The sequence below is a fragment of the Rhea americana genome, unplaced genomic scaffold, assembly GCF_003343005.1.
Source record: "Rhea americana isolate MKP2758 unplaced genomic scaffold, rheAme1 scaffold_16, whole genome shotgun sequence".
Lineage (NCBI taxonomy): Eukaryota > Metazoa > Chordata > Aves > Rheiformes > Rheidae > Rhea > Rhea americana.
Genome location: NW_028185705.1, coordinates 5,293,524 through 5,312,652, shown reverse-complemented (window position 1 = coordinate 5,312,652; position 19,129 = coordinate 5,293,524). Strand labels below are relative to the sequence as shown.

General features: G+C 36.8%; 1 protein-coding gene across 1 annotated transcript; it reads right to left on the bottom strand.

Moving 5' to 3' along the window:
• Positions 1-571: 571 nt before the first annotated feature.
• On the bottom strand, positions 572-19,123 carry TMF1 (TATA element modulatory factor 1). Its single transcript, XM_085300085.1, has 17 exons — positions 18,947-19,123; positions 15,437-16,683; positions 13,650-13,753; positions 12,666-12,792; positions 11,951-12,056; positions 11,155-11,297; positions 10,338-10,504; positions 10,009-10,165; positions 9,457-9,549; positions 8,475-8,631; positions 7,580-7,772; positions 7,188-7,257; positions 7,014-7,106; positions 5,971-6,081; positions 5,126-5,272; positions 4,635-4,760; positions 572-3,810 (listed from the first exon to the last, which is right to left on the bottom strand). Exons 1-17 carry the CDS (start codon positions 19,086-19,088, stop codon positions 3,667-3,669), a joined length of 3,327 nt encoding a protein of 1,108 aa, XP_085156211.1. The 5' UTR covers positions 19,089-19,123; the 3' UTR covers positions 572-3,666.
• Positions 19,124-19,129: the final 6 nt, after the last annotated feature.

The following is a 19,129-nucleotide window of genomic DNA, read 5'->3' as shown; positions in this document are numbered from 1 at the left end:
GCGCGGCGCCCGGAGGCGGCGGCGGGCGTTGGCGCCGCCAGAGCCTCCGAGAGAGCGAGCGGGAGGAAGGAAAACGGCGCTGCCGCTTCCGCCTGCTGCCGAGAATAGCGCGGCGCAGACGGGCCCGCGGCGGCGCTTGCAGGATGCGCGGCGGGAAACGAGGCCKTTTCCTCTCCCGGCCGGGCAGGAAGGGGCGGCGGGAAGGGGCGCCGCTCGGCGCGCCGTTACCGGGTTTCCTGCGCTCCCCGGCGCGCCTCCCCCGCCGCGCGCCGCGGGGAAGCGGCTCTCGGCCTAGCGCCGCTTCGCCCCCTCCTCACGGGGAGGCTCCGACGGCCGCGGAGAGGCGGCGGAGACCCGCGGGGGTGTTCAGGCGCCAGGGCCTTGTTTATCCGTAAATCCACTGCGGGGACGGGAACCTAGCTCCGGTTAAATCCAAAGTATATTGATGCCTCCAACCGCCCGTCCCAACCGCAGTCCTGTTTTTCTTTCATACTGCTAAGTTCGTACACCCCCCCCCAAAAAAAAACCAAACCCTTTCATTATCTCTATGTTAAATAAAAAMCAGATCACATTCTTAGCATAAAATTTTATTTTACCCTGACCCATGCTTTATACAGTTTATACACATTTTACAACTAGAAACCAAGGGTTCAATTCGCACTGTGCAATAATCCATTTTGTTTCATAGTCAAGATCATTAAAGCCCTTAGCAAAACGTACCTCCACAAATTGTAACAAACCTGTCTCACAGGAAAAAAAATAATAGAAAGTATTCCTTTCATGTGCAGATATACAGGATTTTGAACACTTTTTTTTTTCATGATGGAGGCAAGCCAATGCCTAAAGAAGCGAGAGTACAAGTAGCCCAACTCCACTCAAACCACACCCAAAACCCATCAACATTAACGGCAGCCTTTCCCCTGTCKTCCCTGGACTGAGGAATAAGCCCTATTTGAGCAGCATAGTTTGTCTAAGCCTTCAAATAAAATTTCTTCCTATTTGCATATGCAGTAAAAATGAGGTATAAGTTAGTTGCTTGAACAAGGAATATTTTAAAATAATAAATCTAAATGGAAGTGGGCATCACTTTTCTGATTTAAATCCTTTCCTTTTGTAAATTACTATTCTAGGCAATCTTAGTAATAGCAAAAAACTTAAGGTGTCCTGGCAGACATTAATGTTTCTTCAGAACAAGCATACCAGAATTATAATCAAAGATAACCAAAAGGGAGAATACTTAGAARTCTAAGCTACTTTGCAACAGCTACTTTATTTTCTAAGGTTTTGATGATTAAGATGCAGTAAGCCTGATTCTGATGTGCTAGTAAAAAGGCTGCACTGAAAGGCAATAAAGAAGCCAAAAATAGTCAATTTATAAATTTRCATCTACTTCTTTAGAATTTAGAAATCAAATATATGACAAGTGCTTTATATCTAACAGTTAACATTGACTGCATGTTAACATTTCTAATTTACCTAAACTCTTACTGAAAACCAAAGAGTCTAAATATTTGCAAAAATCCAAAATTGTACCTGTATCAATCCTTAAAAAGTATCTACTCACACATTACACACAAAACATTCAGAAACCCCTGGCAGTAATATATTTAAGTAAGAAATTAATCCTTTTTTTTTTTTTTTTTTGAAGTCTTCCATTTTTCTCTCAAGATTGTTAAAAAAAAGACAAACGTAACAAAAAGACAAACTCAAACACAAAAAACATGGTGAAGAAGAGCAATTTATTGATTCACTGCAATAGAAAACTGCTAGATTAAATTACTATTTGGCACCCTAAAATTTAACCTTCCTTAAAAGTTGGTTTATTAAAAATGTTGAATTTCTAACAGCTGCATGTCATAATTTTGACTGATTTAATACAGAGTAAATCAGTAAGTTCCAACAAGTAGAACTTTGGTATGCAAGCATGTGTTTTAAATTTACAGCAACCAAGCAAACTTCAATATGAAAGTGCTAATTTTTGTCTTTGAGAAGGAAAAAAAATGGTTTCATCTTAGTTTCCAAAATGAAACTAACATAGTAAGATTCTTTCCCACCTCCCCAGAAAAAAAAAAAAAAAAAAAAAAAAAAGCCTGTATTTTATTAAAGCAGTTAAGATTTCTATTACAGATTGGAAGTTAAGACTATTTTTAGTGTTCTTATTCTATTACTTTACTGAAATACTCAAAGCATCTGTCTGAATCTCAAACTGAACTAGGCTTTTCCACAGACATACTCTTGCCTATGAAACTCCAGAGACTAACCATTCTCACAAGCAGAAATAAATCCCTCATGTACGCAGAAACGTCATATTACTTAGGCTTTTCTCCAGAAGCAATTTCTCAGCGTTCACATTCTTCATCTCTTTCAGTCCATGGAACGCACAAGCAGGAACAGAGCTCTCTAAAACAAACTACAATGCACACGGACGCAAAAGAAATCTCTTTCAATGGAGACAACAGTATGATAAGCAAAGAATTTCAGCTGCAGAGTATTTCACACGAACATCTATCACAGCTAAAATTCTGAGATGTAGTGAAATATTTGCTGTCTGGAATGCAGACAGGAAGAAGCAAGCTGCTGCTTCCGATTCTCAGCATTCCCAAGGGTCTAATTCAAAAGTTTCCTCTGACGTGACCCAAAATGTAGCTAAATGTCAAGCTATGTGGATGCTATTTGACCAACCTTACTTTAGGAATGGCATGAGAAATACTTAGCAGCCACTGGAGACCAGCTTGAGAACTATATTAAGTCACAGTACAGCTTTTCAGAAGTCTGAATCTTGCTCTTTATATACAAGAAATGATTACATGAGAGCAGCAGGAATTATTAAATGGTTTTCTGCATTCTTTTCAACTACTGTTTTAATTACTGTTTCAAATCTGCATCCAACCCTAGAACAAACATTTAATAGTTCAGATTTCTGGTGTTAAAAGTTAAACGCATTTAGAGTTACAAGTAGGCTTGCTGTTTCTGGATAACTCATGAGAAACACCATGAGCAATACACAAGATGAAGCAGTAAAAATAAAGTTTCAGCTCTGAGTCTCACACTCTGCTTTGGAGAACTTGGTGTAAAACAGTCATTATATGAATCTAAGTTTGTGTAAGAATTATCATCCTAACATATTCAGAATGTGAAAGTACAAATCTGAGATTTTCCTTTCATAAAAATATCTACTAATTTGTCTTCAGAAAGAAAGCTACTGCTACCCTCTGTTACTGAAAACTACTTGATGAGATTTTAGAAAACCCCATATTCTGAACATTAAAAAAAAAAAAAAAGACTTCTAATGTCATTTTCATGAATAAGGAGTTTATGAATCAAGGGCTGCTTTAGTAAAATTCATGCCTTCCAGTGCTGTCTCATGAGGTAACATTCAACCATCTGTTTTGCTACTGTTTACAAGTAAAATGGTCCACTGTTTAGTAAAAACTTAAATAAAGGGATGATTTTAAAAAAGAAGTTTTAAATATTGCACAAATAAATTAACTGCAGACAGTACAAGACACTRTTAAAGCATTGATTTTTGCCAACATATGAACTCTGTAATATAGTCACATTTTCTATGATACAATTATCATCTTTACAAGGTATTTAAATTCAGCATTTACATAAACAACTATCTTTACAATTTATCATGTAATAATATTAGAGTTCCAGCAGGAGTTAATTTTGTCTTTGTTTCAAAAGTTCATCTATCTGAGTCTTGTACATGTTTTTCACATCTTCAAGATCTAGTCGGAGTTCTTCCGCCTCCTCTGCTTTCTCCCCATACATCTGAAGAATTGTATTGTATCTTTGATCCAAATCCTGCAACAGCACGCAATTTATTTGACTGTTCTAAATTTAAAAACCGGTGTGGCTAGAACAGTGTATTATACCAGTAGGAAAAATAAGCACAGCATTATTTTATCAAAGTATAACTATTCCATAAGAAAACACAGAAATTCRAAAAAGACTTTATGCTTTGACTCTCTCAGTATGGCTAGATTTATGCTCTAACTGTAAGAGAAAGAGACTCCAAAGGCAAAGATCCTTTAGTAAACTAGCGCTGGCTTCAGAGGACCTACTGATATGCCTTGAAGTCCAACTGTATAGCCATTAAGAAACGTTAGCAAATTGCACTGTTTTATTACAGGAAGAAATGCAGTTTGCAAAATTTTTCACTTGAAAGTTTAACATTCTGTATTTATAAAATTGGTAATTTTCAAAAGTATTTCCAGTATTTCATTTATAACTTATACATTCAGAGAATTAAAATATATTTGTCCTATTACCTATATTGGAATTGTGCACTCACTCAGCTTCTGTGAGCTCTCATAAATCCACGATGTTTATCAAGACATCCGCTTTACTGGAGCCTTCCAGACCATTGTTTTAAATGAAACAAACACAAAAAGGTGTTCTGCTTGATTTAGTGTGCACCCATTGTTTAGCACAAATTTCTGTATTTTGAAACAACTACCTAGTAACGGAGTAGGCATTATCATATTCTGTTACACTTATTAAAAAAAACACAGGATGTTTGGTGATTTATGATTAAGGATACTTGTCAATACGATCCTAAATTGATAGGGGTGATATTAAACAAACGCGTTCATTTTACCTTAGGTTTACAATACAAACACACTTACCTTTAACTGTGCACGCAATTTTGGTATTTCCTTCACTTTCTCTTCAAGTTCATCATTTTGATTTGTTAATTTAACAAGTTCTTCTGCCATTATTGATCGTGTTTTTTCAAGGCTTCCAATTTCCAGCTAAGGTAAACACATTTGATAATTAGGASTAGGAAAGAATTTAGCTTATTTATAACCTAAGGATCAACATTCTGATATAGTACTTAAAGGCTTTTCATAGACCAGACTATGAGATAGCATCCATTTTCTTCTCAATTCTGATCAGTGTTTTTCAGATAGGCAAGTTAAATTTGCTCTTCTCTACACACAGCTCCAGYAGCTATCTTGCTTACTAGAACTGTCATAGAAGGAGAAGAGTAAATGTACAGTCCTGTGATGAGCAAGGACTAAGCTTTTAGAATTAAAAAATAGTAAACAAAAACTAATTGCATTAATCATTCCATTTACAAGTGTTGCATTAAGATATATCTGAGTGACTACAGTACCTGCAGATGTGAAATCTCTCCTTCTCTTAGTTTTAACTGTGATTGAAGGTTTTCAATTATACTTGAACCTGCTCCCATCCTTATAGCATCATAAAGATTGCTCCCACTAGTAGATATTGGTCCAAATGAGTGATCATGAGACTCTTCCTATAAACAGAAGATTAGAGAAACTTAAGATTACACAAACAAAAAACAAAACAAAACCACTGTACACTTTGGAATCTTTCCTCTCCTAAAGTATTACTTTATTTAAAGTTAGACTRTTACTAGGCAAGTATTTCAATGCTTAAAAGTTTGTTTTTAAAACAGAAACTTAAGATGAACAGATACAACCTGATACAATGCCTTACTAGCAAGTTCTCATGTCATACACACAATTAATTCTTAGCTTGGACACCGATAAGACTATCTATAGGAAGGCAGCAGACGCAAAAGACTTTGCACAGACCACAATAGTCAATGGCATTGCCTAGTGAGTGGCGGTATGCCCTAAACTAGGGCTTCTGGTATAATCAAGCTGATTTGACTCCCACTGATCTATTTGTGTTATTTCACTCTGCTAGATGAAATTAGTCATATGAATTTAGCACGTATATGTGCACACCATACCTATTTAAAACTTACATATGTGTACCATGCAGCAAAAACTGTAGGCTCATGCTATCTTTCACAGATGCTCTATAAATGATGGACATCTTGGAAGTTTTGGAAGTCTCTGTGTGGGAATTAACTAGTCTAAGACCAATACGCTCTTGAAAGGGTTTTATTTTCTAAATGAAGAAAACTTATTGAAAAGAAAAAAAAAGGGGGGGGGGGAAGTAGCCTATCAAAAAAGCCGAAAATACCTGTGAGAGGAAAGATGTCTGAAGACCTGCCATGTCAACTCCACTTATGGAACTAGAGCGTGACATACTTGGAGTACTTGACACTGTTTCAACTGCAAATGATTTCCGATCCTTCAAGAAAAATATCACCAGTTAAAGAGGTAAAGAAAAAGGTTTATTGCAGATGGTGAAGGAAAACACAATGTCCTTCACTACCACCATGTATAGAACAATCCTACAAATGCCATTTTTCCCTTAAATCATATGCAAGTTCAAACAACGAAGAATTACTTAATGCTACTAACACCCTAGACTAGCCTACATTCAACTCAGTAGATTTTTCAGGAAACAAAGATACAGAAGTTGCAAACTACACCAAAAGAAATCCTCTCTGAATAGCCAAAGGAGATGCGTACAGTTTCGCATGTCTGCCTGTTAAGAAGGACATCCTATTGGAAGGATGTCTCTTTTCYGAAGGCATGTTAATGAAAACCTTTTTTTAAAAAAAGTTATGAATTCAACTTTGAAATTTCTCATATTTTATTGGCACAATTTCCAAATAGACTGACCTCTTTTACACTTGAGTATCAACTGCTAATTAGCAGTTATAAAGTTACTAGCTATTGAGGGCTGTTTTGTGACTTCAGCTGAAAAGTATGTTGTATGTTACATACAGCCATGGAGCTCAAAACAGGAATTCAGGGAGGCAGTGCCATTATTCCAAGCAAAGGTGACAAGTAGCTTCAGAGAAAAGACAAAGTCCCAGAGCATTCACAAATCAGAAGAGAAAAAACAATCATTATCCATATTTTAACTCTTCACTGGTTAAACAGAGAGAATACTATTCAAGACTTATTTCAGAGATTTTCACACAAGCACTGATTTCACTGGAAATGAAAAGCAGTCACAGTAAAGAAAAAGCCAAATTCCTAACGCTTAGGTTATATAGATATTTACTGTATTGATCCAAGTCCATTTTGCTGCTTGCAAGCGTCAGGTTCTAGGTACCTGCTAGAATCTTAACAGCCCCAGTAAGACGAAACAGAAATGTCAGGTTTTGGTACCTTCTCTTTTGCTGCTTCTTGCACAAAGATTGCCTTCTTTCTCTCCTGCTCGACTTTCATTTTCTCCATTTCTAACTGAGTAGTTAACAGCATCTACAGAAACAAATACAGTTTGAACATCCTGCCAGCTCAGACTGCAACGATAACATAGTTTAAAGCTGGAATAGATGGTACCTTTTCTTTCTTTGCATCTTCAAGGGTTTTGGCGTACTCATCTTTGAGACCTTCTAGTTCAACCTCGTATCTATATTGAGGAAAGAAAGAAGTAGAGAAAGTCAGCATCCTGTATTTACTTTAGGTTCATGTACTTATAAACAGAGCTGACATGTGAAAATGGTGTGAAATTAACATGCTTCAGACAATCTTGACTATGAAATAAAATCTTGTTAAGAAGTTGGGCAGCTGTATCAATAGTTGTCAACATTTTGTACAGGAGTATCAACACTCAAAAAGTCAAGTCTTCCAACCTGAAGCCAAAGAGATCTGCTGAAGTTAGTTAGGCGAGATGGCATACTTCGTTTCACTACAATTCTAAAGAAACACTGTTAACCAAGAATCCAACTCACCTACTGTTTTCATTTTCCATTTTCTTCAGTCTGGTTCTCTCTGCTTCTAGTTGAGCCTGAAGTCGAGCATTTTCTTGCCTTAAAAGACTATTCTGAGATTCAGTAGAAGACATCTGAGCTTTATTAGAAAGAAGTTCTTCCGTAGCAGCCCGTTCTCTCTCAGCAGCTGCTGCCAGAAGGGCTTGAGATTCACCTAAAATAAAGAAAAACACAACATTTAAAACTTTTTGACTAGACATCTCTCACTTGGATCAACTGTTCATGCATCAAAAGGAATTTTGGGCCCTTTTTTTGGGGGGGGGGGAGTTCTGCTTTCTGTTGCAAAGGAAATTAAATATTTTCCATCATACAGTCAGAGATACAAAGCAATGCAAAATGAGGAGACTTCATACTCTTAGAATGCAATATTTATCTTTTTATTCAAAGTAGTAGACTGCTACTGTATCAACTAATATTGCCTAAAAAAATTACAAGTGAACGATTACACCTCAACCTTTACAACATGGAATCTAAGCACTAAGCTTGACAATATAATATAAAAATATAAAATATTTTATATTATTTTATAAAATAATAATAAATAATAAACTGGTTTATTATCAGCATCTCAATGTCCATCCTTCTTTTAGATGCTGTATGGACAAACAAACCTTAACATCTCTACCATACAATCTTAAGTTTTGCTTTGTGTTTTAAATAGAATCAGTGAACTACCTATTCAAGAACCTTGGCAGAATACCCAAAGTACAACGGTTTTCCTTACAAAAAAGCATTCTGCTCATCTCTCTTGAACCCCACCTCCACTCTTTGGCAAATAACAAGCTCTTAATCTACCTACCACTCATCACATCTTTACTCTTTTACTGAACCGTGAGACTCTTGATTTAAAACCTACCTAGCCTATCAGAAAGGTTCTTTTCCAATTTTTCCCATGAGGAGGTTTGTGCTCCCAGTGTGGCTTGCAAATTTTCTATCTGCCGGAGAAGCGGCCGTGTAGCAGATGTAACACTTTGACTCAGCTCTTGGTTTCGAGACTCTGCTTCTTGAAGTCTCTGAAATCACAAATGAAATAATTAAACTTTAAAACTATATGACAGATTAAAGTGTTATCACAGAATTCAGCCAAATACATACCATTCATTTTATATTCTAAAAATCTGTGTWCAAACTAGCAGTAAAGTACAAAATCCCAAATGTAAGTGCAACTTTCAGATATATGAACAACAGATCAAAAAGTTAATTTCGGGAGAGGAGGAGCAATTTATCTGGTATCATGACTGAGCGCTGATACTTGAAGYTTGCCAGATTAATCAAAAATAATCTTGACTTTTCAAGTTGTCAGTTCATATCTGACAATCTGCTAAAGATTAAAATAAAACATGAATAATGTCCCTAAACTAGGCAACTTCCCTCATTTTTTTCCCTCTCAACACAACATTCAAGTATTATCATCTTCATTTCCAACCCCCAGATTTCTGTGCTTTAACAAGTTCTGTTACGTAGCTCACTTTTCCCTTTGGAAACCAGCTGAAGCGTTTTGCCAACAATCTATTCTCTGGACTGTAAGATCAAGAAAGACTAAAAGCTAAAGAAGTATTCAAAACAAAGAAATTTTAAAAGGATTATCACAATCTTAATGGCTACATTTTGTCTCATACTATAACGATAGTATTAAGTTCCAAAAGCATGAAAATTCTGATTTTGTTTTCAATATGTGATTAAAAAAATTATTGTTGTACACTGGACATGTACCGAAGGTAACCAGTAGAAAAAAAATCTTATCCTTTAGACTACTAAAGTCAGGCTAGCATTTTGTAACCAGTTTTTAGACACTCTCCTTGCAAATATGAATTGGTATTGTTTATTTGCTACACTACCTGTTGTAGCTCACTGATTTCCTGACGTAAATAGTCTTCTTTTCTTGCTGCCTGCTGTTCTGCACGTTGCAGTGCTAGCCTCAGGTCTGCCACCTAAATAAACAAGACAGATCGACACTTAACTCTTGCCAAAAAAATTACAGTATCACCTATTCATTGCTACAGTTCTATATCATTTTTAAACTCTGTTAGACAAGACAGACATGTTTACAGGTTAAAGGCTTGAGTTTTGCACATACAGTTTCACTAATTTATCCATCGCTGGACAATATCATCCAAGTTTATTTTTTCAACTTCTGCATCATAAGATTAATATACAGCCTAGCAGAGTTATTTTACTTAGGTGAGTAAAATTAAAAAGATTTTTAATTAAAGATAAATTTAGTGTTTAGCACAACTRTTACTAGAGAAGGAACTGATTCACACACACAMAAAAAAAGAAAAATTCCACTTGGCAATGCTAACCACACAAAAACAAGGGAGATGGACACACCATCAAAGCATATTCATTTGTTTCAACAGAAAGCTTTATACACCATATTTAAGACTCACCTGAATTGCCAAAGCCTCCTGCTGCTGCCGTGCCTCATCCTGGGCCTTCTCCAAAGCTAAACTAAGCTCTTCCTTTGCCTTCATTTCCCGACTTAGGGCTGCTTCTTGTGCCTCACTGTCTTTTGTAGCATTGGCTTTATGAAGATCTGCAAGTTCCCTGGGGAGAACAAATGCGATGCTTCTTATAGTTTATACAGTATCAATAATGACTTTGTGAATAACTTCTTGATCATGTATTATTTTAACACGTCACAAGCACTGCACAAGGAATAGAGAAGAAGCAAAAGCTGAATGTATGCCTGAAGACAGGCACACAGATATCTGCTTACTTGTATGCACTGTCAAGTGCTGCCTGGACACTTCTGTTCTGTTCTTCGAGATCTTCCAGCTCTGCCTGAAGTTTACTAAGATCCTTTTCTTGTCGCTCTACGACACTGTTCAGTTGTTTAATGCTGTCTCGATGCTGCTTCTCAAGATCTTCCTTGCCATCAAGCACCTATTAGAGCACAAAAAAGAAGTGTCAGACTAATCACAGGACATGGGCTAGATCACGCCATCTGAGCAAGAATTGCTGTGGGAGCTGATTCAGGATGAAGTTGCACAGAAATGACTAAACTGATCTAACATTTTCCCAAAAGAGAAAGGTTTTGCTTCCCCATCTCCTCAGGAGGGGCGGGCTTCTTCACCACCTTATTTCACATACTTCCTAATGTTGACGTTGCTCCTTGCAAGATTCTGATTCAAGGTACTAACTGAGCAAAAAAGCCTGCCCAAAATTTGCTGGGACAGATTTGGCTGATATGCTTTAGTGAATTGAGTTTGGTCATTATCAATGCAAAATTAAATGCACACCAGTGAAAGTACAAGCGCAAACAAGCAGCAGGAATGAGATGTGACTGCAGTTCTGGTGGGAAGAAGCTGATAGTTTGACTCAGCTCACACTGGGTCTAAGGTTACCTAAAAATCAGTCTAAACTGCTTTGAAATTGCGCTCTGGGAGAATGCACCCAGAAATCACATTCCAAGATTCTGAAAATCTGAAAAATCTCCAAGCAACAACAACAAAAAGGAGTTGTACTATCTAAAATCTTCCAAAAAACCTACCCTGCAGCTAATCTAAGAAGGTTTTTCATAAACAATTTCTCACCTGTCTTAAATGCTGCAATTCCTCTTCCAATTCCTTAATCTTTTTGTTCTGTCTTGTGTTAGTATTTTCTCTCTCCTTCTCCTTTGCTCTTAGTTTCTTAATAATGTTGGAATTGTGCAACTGCTGTTTGGAAAGCTTTTCTCCTACGAAGAAAATGCACATAAAGTTAGCATATACTGCCTATGACCGTATGAACTGTCTCCACTGACACCTGCCCTGCTTCCCAGTTTCATAAAAATAACACTAAGTCTCATAAAAATAATGATGAAATGTATATCAACTTACTTACTCTTTGKTTTTTTTTCATACAAGTTTTAAGTTTTGAATCCAGCTAATCTTGAAATGACCTCACTACTATGTTAACATACGCTATGACAGTGTAGRCAGTGAAGTCTTTGAAAGTAAAGAAATTTAGCTCACTATAACAGGAGCAAAACAAGTTATGCCAATTTATTTAGTAAATATATTTTACTCCCAAAATTAAAAAGAAGCAAGTGAGATACTGTAGAAATGCCCTGAATAATGTTGTTGTCAAATTTCATCTAAATGGTGTATGGATAACTGTATTGCATCCTGGTTTTAATTTACAGCACCTTTAATAAATGCTGCAGCCACATATATTTGACTGAACCTTCCTGATGGTCTTTGCTATTAAGTAAATGGTTTGGAAGTTTAGACATATCTAACATGCCTCAAATAATGTGTTTTTTCCCATATAAAGAAGGCTCATATATGAAGGYAGTACTTTTCAAGTTATTCTACAAACTTTTTCTATTAAAAATCTTTAATTCCCCACCTTCTTCCATTAATCCTCTGATTTGCTCATCTTTTTCTTTCAGTAATTCAGCAGTTTCATTACAATTAAGTCTAGTAGCCAATTCTTCTTTAACATTCTTTACTTCCTGAATAATAGAACAAAATATTTAGGACTATTTATTCATATAAACAAAACAAAAATTATGTATATATATCTCAAAGCATAGTAAATTACACTGATGACCTTTTCTTTTGCCCTCCTCCCCAAAAGGCTCTTCCTAGAGAAAAATTTAAACTCCACAAACTTTGCTGTTGCAGAGTTCTTTGCTCATTCCAAACAAATCCTGCATCAGCCCTTAACCTTCCTACCAATGAATCATCCAAAGAAGTCATTCTACTCTTTGCCACCTCACTATATCCCTCAGCCATTCCTGTCCCTCAAGCCAAAACAAATACATACGTGGACACACAGTAAATGAGATCAGATGATTTTTTTTTTTTTTTTTTTTTTTAAGAGACTGACTACCTTTAACTTGAGTAATTTCCTAACTCAGCTCATGACGTGGCTGCAAGACACGTGTCAACACAAGGAAATAACAGTCTGGGAAGTCAAGATCAGCTTATGCAAGTTCACAATTCCATGAAATAGCACATGCCAATCTCATGACTTTTCTGAGATTAATTTTTATAGATTTCCCTCAATAAATTTAATTTTCATCTGAAATTAATATCAACTCCACTGAAAATCTGATTACCTTTTTAGCTGCATCTCTTTCTTTGCATGCAAGCTGGAGCTTCTTTTCAGCATCTGCTATTCGCTGAGCAAACTCCTCTTTAAGAGACGAAATGCTACTGCTCTCTTCTTTCATTCTAAACATTTCACTAATTTAAAATTAACATTTTAGAACAATTTCATGGTTATCTGGCATTTCAAACAGCTTGTAAAAGGTTGTCTTAAATGTTCTTAAAGTAAGTGTATATTTTTATATGCTTTAATCACAAGTCAAAAAACACATCCATATTGAAAGAATCAAAGCTCTTCATTAATTGATTTACCTGTGAAAACAATGAAATTCTAAAGCTACCAAAAMYATTTTTCCTATTAAGTTCTTTAAAATTAACCTGTCTACATCATACTAAGGGCAAATCAATTCAGTCATTAAAAAAAAATCTTCATATATTATATAATTATATTATTCCACATATTTTATTATAAATTTTTAAATCTAGAATTTGGCAGATAAGCTAGTAAATCCATCTTTTCATTTTTTCTTTTAATTTCAATTAAATTACAAWTTTTTTTCCTATGAACAGCTTTTCTACTGTGCTTTCAGAGTCTACTACAATTAAAATATGAAGACCCGTTCTTGTCAGAAWATTACTTAGTAGATCAAGTTCATTCATCTGTATCAGAGAACAGTTTCTCTTAAGAGCACATTTCCAGTCTTATAACTAAGATTATACATGAATCTAATTCTGCACCTCTTTCCTCACTCCTACTACTTACTCAGCAAAAACTCTTGCCAGCCTTCCTAAAAGAGATTTAGACCCCAAGAAATAACGCCATTTAAAAAATCATCACGACACACACAATCTTTGTTTATGTCTTTCACAAACAGCATAAATCCTTTGCAACCTTTGTTCTAGTTATAAAAGAACAAAGTTTTTTCAGGCTATTGTTTCTGTTACACTAAAGTTACAGTCATGGTCAAAACATTTTTTAATATTTTCATACTTACTCTTTTAGGTTATCATAAGCTTCTTCCAGGCGTGCCTTTTCTTTACTAGTACTCAGTAACTGTATTTCCCTCTTCTCCAGTTTTTCAGTCAATGAATCAATTACCTGGCCATTTTTTACAGATAAAGATTAGATGAACAGGACAATTAAATCACAAGGTGGGGAGGCTTTCCCTCTCACCTTCCCATTCCCTTCCAACACTGCTTTAGAGATGAAGTCCTTCATTTTTTTTAGGGATCTGAAGTAAAATCAGTGAAGTATATCATGTTTCTTCTGTAGTAATTTAGAATTAAGCAGTAGCTGAAAATAAGACATCTGTTTTCTAGCATTTTAATTAAAATTCCTACTAAGTAGGTACATGTGGCTGAGCTAAATTCCTCCACAAAAATCAATGGCTATATTCAATTATAAAGTTTTTAAACATAGCCTATAAAAAATTAATTAACAATAACCATTAAGACTCCCATTGGGTTCTTCATACCACACTTTACATATAGAGTCAAAGAATAGTTTATGTTGCAAGAGATCTCTTCTATGACCTATTAGCAGAAAGCAGCAGATCATCATCAGAAGAGAAAAGCTTTCAGGCATGGCCAAGAACACTTAACTCACACCAGTCATCACGTCTTAGTATTAAATTTTGAGAAGCTTACAGAAATAATGCAAACATGCAAACACATAATAGTCTGTGATCATGTAGTTTCCTAAGGAATTTACATTGAGGTTCTATAAAATTTACACAAAAATAAATTATTTTCTTAAAACAYAAATTAAATAAGAGGTCTTATGAGTTCTCATAAGCAACTGCTTTCCCCTGCTACTATCRGTAACAGCATCACTATTGCAAATACACCTACAGGGCAAGGCCAAGATTAGGGCCCAGCTATGTCACATACTATACAAACACATTAGGAGCAAAACAAAACCCAAGAAAACAGAGCACAACACATCACAAAAGCTCAGAATTTAAAAACAAAAAAAGGAGGATAGGAAAGTGATGGAAAAAATAGTTCACACAACACACTGGGAGAATCGGAAAAAACTCAGCTTCCTCAAAGCTCCAGTTTAGTTCTCTGTACACTTATGCGTCCTCATTTCTAGTCATGCCATTTATTTAAACTAACCATCCATATTTCATTTCATCTATTCACTATCCATCACTATGCTTCCTCTTTTCATTAAAAAACACAGTATACCTCCTCTTTCAAAGAAGGTTTCTGCTAATAACAAAGACTTATTAAAAAACCTCTCTTATTTCAAAAGAAGACTCCTAAAATTCTAGCTATTACAAGGCCCATCGTGTATGCAAGCATACACAAGCAGAGAAAATATTTGGAAGACTGTATAAAACACAACCAAACGTTGATAGTTCATAAGCCTGTGGAAAAAAATGCTTGCAAAACATGTATTTTGATTACTGCTGAAATAATAAAGGTTTGTAGGTCCATAATTTAGAACCAAGTATTTCATGGAATCTCTATCTTTCACACACACAAAAAAGGAATTTACATCAAAATAATTAAAAGGATATATCTGGCTCTTACTCGGATTTCATGTTTGTCAGCAGCACTCATAATTCGCAAGTACTGATAATGGTACCTACATGAAATCCAAAACGATTTCAACAGGACCCCAGTGCTCTTCTACTGTAGTATATCAAAGACTTTTTTTTTAAGCAAAGTAAGTTAATTCAGCATCAATTCATTCAAATAAGGTTAAGTTAGTACCTRATGAGATAAGAGGATTTCATTTACAACTAGAGGGTGCTTTTGCATATTTTAGAGTTACCTTTTCAAGCTCTTGCTTTTTGGAGTCTTCTTCATGCGGATTTTCAAAAGCATCCTGCTGCAGCACAGTCTCTTCTTTCTCAATCTGTTCTTCATCAGCTTGCACAGCTGCAACCAAAACATCTGGCTGCTCAGAATTAACAGGGGTTGCACTTCTCCCACTCTCTTCCATCTCAGCTTCCTCAGCATGTAAAACAGGAGTGTCATTCAATTCTTCACCTTTACTTTTCACAGGATCAACCATTTCTACCTTTGGTGCAGGAGGAATGACAGTGACAGATGCTGAAGCACAAGCCCTGCCTGACAATTCATCGTCTGAATTTATTTCACTTACACTTCTACTGTCTAAAGATTGTACACTAAATGAATCAATTCTTTCGAAAGCATCAGAGGAGGAGCCGCAGCTTTCAGTCAGTTTTTGGAAGTCATCTAAACGATTATAATCTGCACAGGCAGATGCAGATAAAAGCTGAAATGATGTCTGCATTAAATGAAGACTAGATTTTGAGTCTGCAGCCTCTTGTCTTGAACTTGCTGAGCTCTCACTTATTACACTTTCATGGTCCAAAACTTCAATATCGCTAGTTGTGGATGTCCCTGAGGAAAAAGTACTAATTGGAGGTGAAGGTGTATTGCTTTGCCTGTCCTCAGTTTTTTGCTCCTTCGTTTCCAAACTCATGTCTTTTGTACCTGTATTAAGAGACTGTGAAGTGCTATCCAGTGCACCTCCTGCTCCATCCCTTCCAACAGCGGGTTTTTCATTAACAGCCTCTTCAGGCACTTTCAAATTTAGAGCAGATACCTTTTTATCAGTAACTTCATTTGCACTTTCTTCATGCTTGGCATTAGATTTAAGCACAGAATTCTCTTCTAATTTCTCCTTGGGAATATCAAGATTTTTCAAGTCCACTACATCAGCTACAGAGGAATCTTTCACTTCTGCCTCTGTCGTCACCGGTACTTCCAGCTGACTGGTATGTAGCGATTCCTTTAAAGTGCTTTTCACCTCTTCTTTGGGTCGCTGAGATTTGGCTGGAGGTTTGGACACCACTGGATTTTTCTCTATATTCTGAACATCAGTTGGAGAGAGAAAGGCACTGAAGAAATTTTCAGATTCATCTACTACTGTTCTCCTTACTGGCTTGGTGATTGCTGTTGGAGATATCGGCCGAGTCTGTGGTTCTGTATTTGAATTTAAACCCCAAGAAGATGTATCCACCCATCCTCCACTTATAAGAGAATTTGTTCCTGAAACAAGAGAGAGAGAGAGATGCCAAGAACATTTAAAATGTGTTACTTTCAATATTTGTCTTTTTAGATGCAATAGTTCAGAAAAAAATCTTCAATACCATATAACTTAAGTAAATACCAGCATAATCATGAACAGCATCAGTTTCGTAACTATTTCCTTGCAAATCTGGGAACTGATTTTTAGGCAAAGCAAAATAGTTTACAAGAGGTATGAAATAGTTCAGACAAAACCAAGAGACACCTGCAGAAAGTCAGACTATCCAAATGAAATCAACTTCTTTCCTCCCTGTTAAACACTAACTTATGCAAAGGCAGGAAAAAAGTAAACACAAATTACAACAGAAATTTCAAGAGTGACAACTTCCAAAAGAAGATGGACAGAAGTTTCCAAGAACGTGAAATGAGACAACGAAGCATTTTGAAAGCCAATTCTGACAAGAAGCCTATTCAGATACAAAAAAAGAAACATTTCCTTTATGAAAGGAACAGGGAGAGGGAATGTGGAGCCTTGCTTCCTATAGAGATAGGAGGTTAGTCAAAACAAYTTAAAAAATGGAGTTTAGAAGTAGAAAGTTCTAAATATTAGAAAGGGAGGAAAGGCTTAAAAGTTATCTGCCAGTACCGTACAGAAAGACACTTCACGCACAATTACTGAATATAGGGAAAAAAAAATCTTTAAATATTTGCAAAATACGCACCATACCAAGAGTTCTGGCCCTTACAATTTCTGATAATTTTCTAATGCCAACTGCAGTATCATTTCCCCTAAGCCACAAAAGAAATCTCTCTACAGCTGTTCATGTTTTTCCTCAAACAGGAACAGCATGAAAACTGACAATCCATGTATTTATTGCTGCCACGCCTCGTCTGCAGCAGCAAAACTAAGACAACAGTATCATTCTTCCTCTGTGGAAAAACACTGAATTGAGGAGTTCTGAAGCTGCCCTAAACCTATCTTAACAGTTAGTTAATGTTATCATATTTCTTGCAAATTTTCCAAAACTTGTCAATAGCAAGATAGTAAGAATTACAGCAACAAATTTCAGATGTGTCTAGAACAGATGCGACTCACAGAGAAAGAAAGACAAGCCAGTCTGGTATTAAAAAATAACTGCCAAATTGATTTTGCACCTACAAATATAATCTGCATAACATAACTATTTCAGGCAACTTAAAAATAAACTTATTTTAGGCAATAAATATCTGTTCATATGAATACAGCAGTACAAAAACTCTGAGTTAAAATACCTAAAGTAAACTACCACTCTAAGAAACTGTGAATACCCATCAACCTCAAAATCTGAAAGATCGGATAATAAGTACATCTGATAATTAGAACATCTCATTTATTATGATTTTCCATAATTCAATAGTTCAGAAAAAGCTTGCTGAGAAAAGTGTAAAACTCAGAAAATACTCTGGCYCCTTTTAGAACAAATACATTTTCCCTGAAAAACAGATGTAGTCTGGTCTTTGCTACTTTCCTTATGCACTGCACAACTACCAGAAACACTCAGACGCGAAACTTAAAAATGATTTGGATGATTTTAAACTGCTAAGAAAATTAGCCCTACATCACCTTCCACACACAATTCCTGTAATTTAACAAGGCGTTGGACCACATAATCTTTTGCTCCCACAAATGAATGAAGATCTGCAAAACTGGGCCCACACTTTGCTTAGCAACCAACCTAGAAAATACCTTCCGTTATTTCAGGGTTTGATTTTCAGGAGCCCCTGCTGTGAGTAAGCCTAGGATCATCCTCCTTTTGCTCATATATCAAGTTCTATCGCCACTGTGGATGCTGACCACAGAAGAATTTGTTTCTCAGTCTTTTCTTTGCTCATTCCTATCTTAAAGGTAYTATTAATAAGAAAGCTTCTACTATACGGGGGTTTCTTTTTGCTCATCCGTTTCAAAACGGCCTCTTAATCGCTCTTTCAAGTTTTACATTAACATGCCACGCACAGAAAGGAGATGCCTCTTGCCACCGAGCCGTGGCACCTCCCCACCTCCRCGCTCCTTTCAGGTGACAAAACTCGAGGCTACAAAAAGCAGAAGCTTCAGAGCTCAGGCGGACCCGACTTTCAGCTTTTAAAACCTCAATGCACACCTCAGAAAGCGCGTCGTTTATTTATTTATTTTATTAACTAACTGGCGGTTGCTGCCGGTGCCAGCGAGGCCGCTCCGAGGGGCGATTCTCCACACGCACACACGGGACGGGAAGAGGAGGGGAGGGGAGGGGAGGGCCGCGCCTACCGTCGCCGTAGTCGGGGATGACGGCGTCGGCCCAGGGCCCCTCCTCGGCCTGGATGTCCAGCACCCTGTCGATGGACTTCTGCGCCTGCGACAGCGCCTGCTTCGCGAAGCTGGACAGCTGCGAGGCGTTGAACCAGCTCATGCCCGCCGGGCCGAGCGGGGCGGGGGGAGCCGGCCGCCCTG

What these genes read in the sequence shown, in the direction of transcription:
- TMF1 (XM_085300085.1), bottom strand. Translation starts at nt 19,088, where the DNA reads ATGAGCTGGTTCAACGCCTCGCAGCTGTCCAGCTTCGCGAAGCAGGCG. An exon ending in GCTTATGATAACCTAAAAGA is followed by an intron (nt 12,793 to 13,649) that starts GTAAGTATGAAA and finishes ATTTTAAATTAG; the next exon opens with TGAAATGTTTAGAATGAAAG. An exon ending in CAGAGGATTAATGGAAGAAG is followed by an intron (nt 11,298 to 11,950) that starts GTGGGGAATTAA and finishes TTTTCTTCGTAG; the next exon opens with GAGAAAAGCTTTCCAAACAG.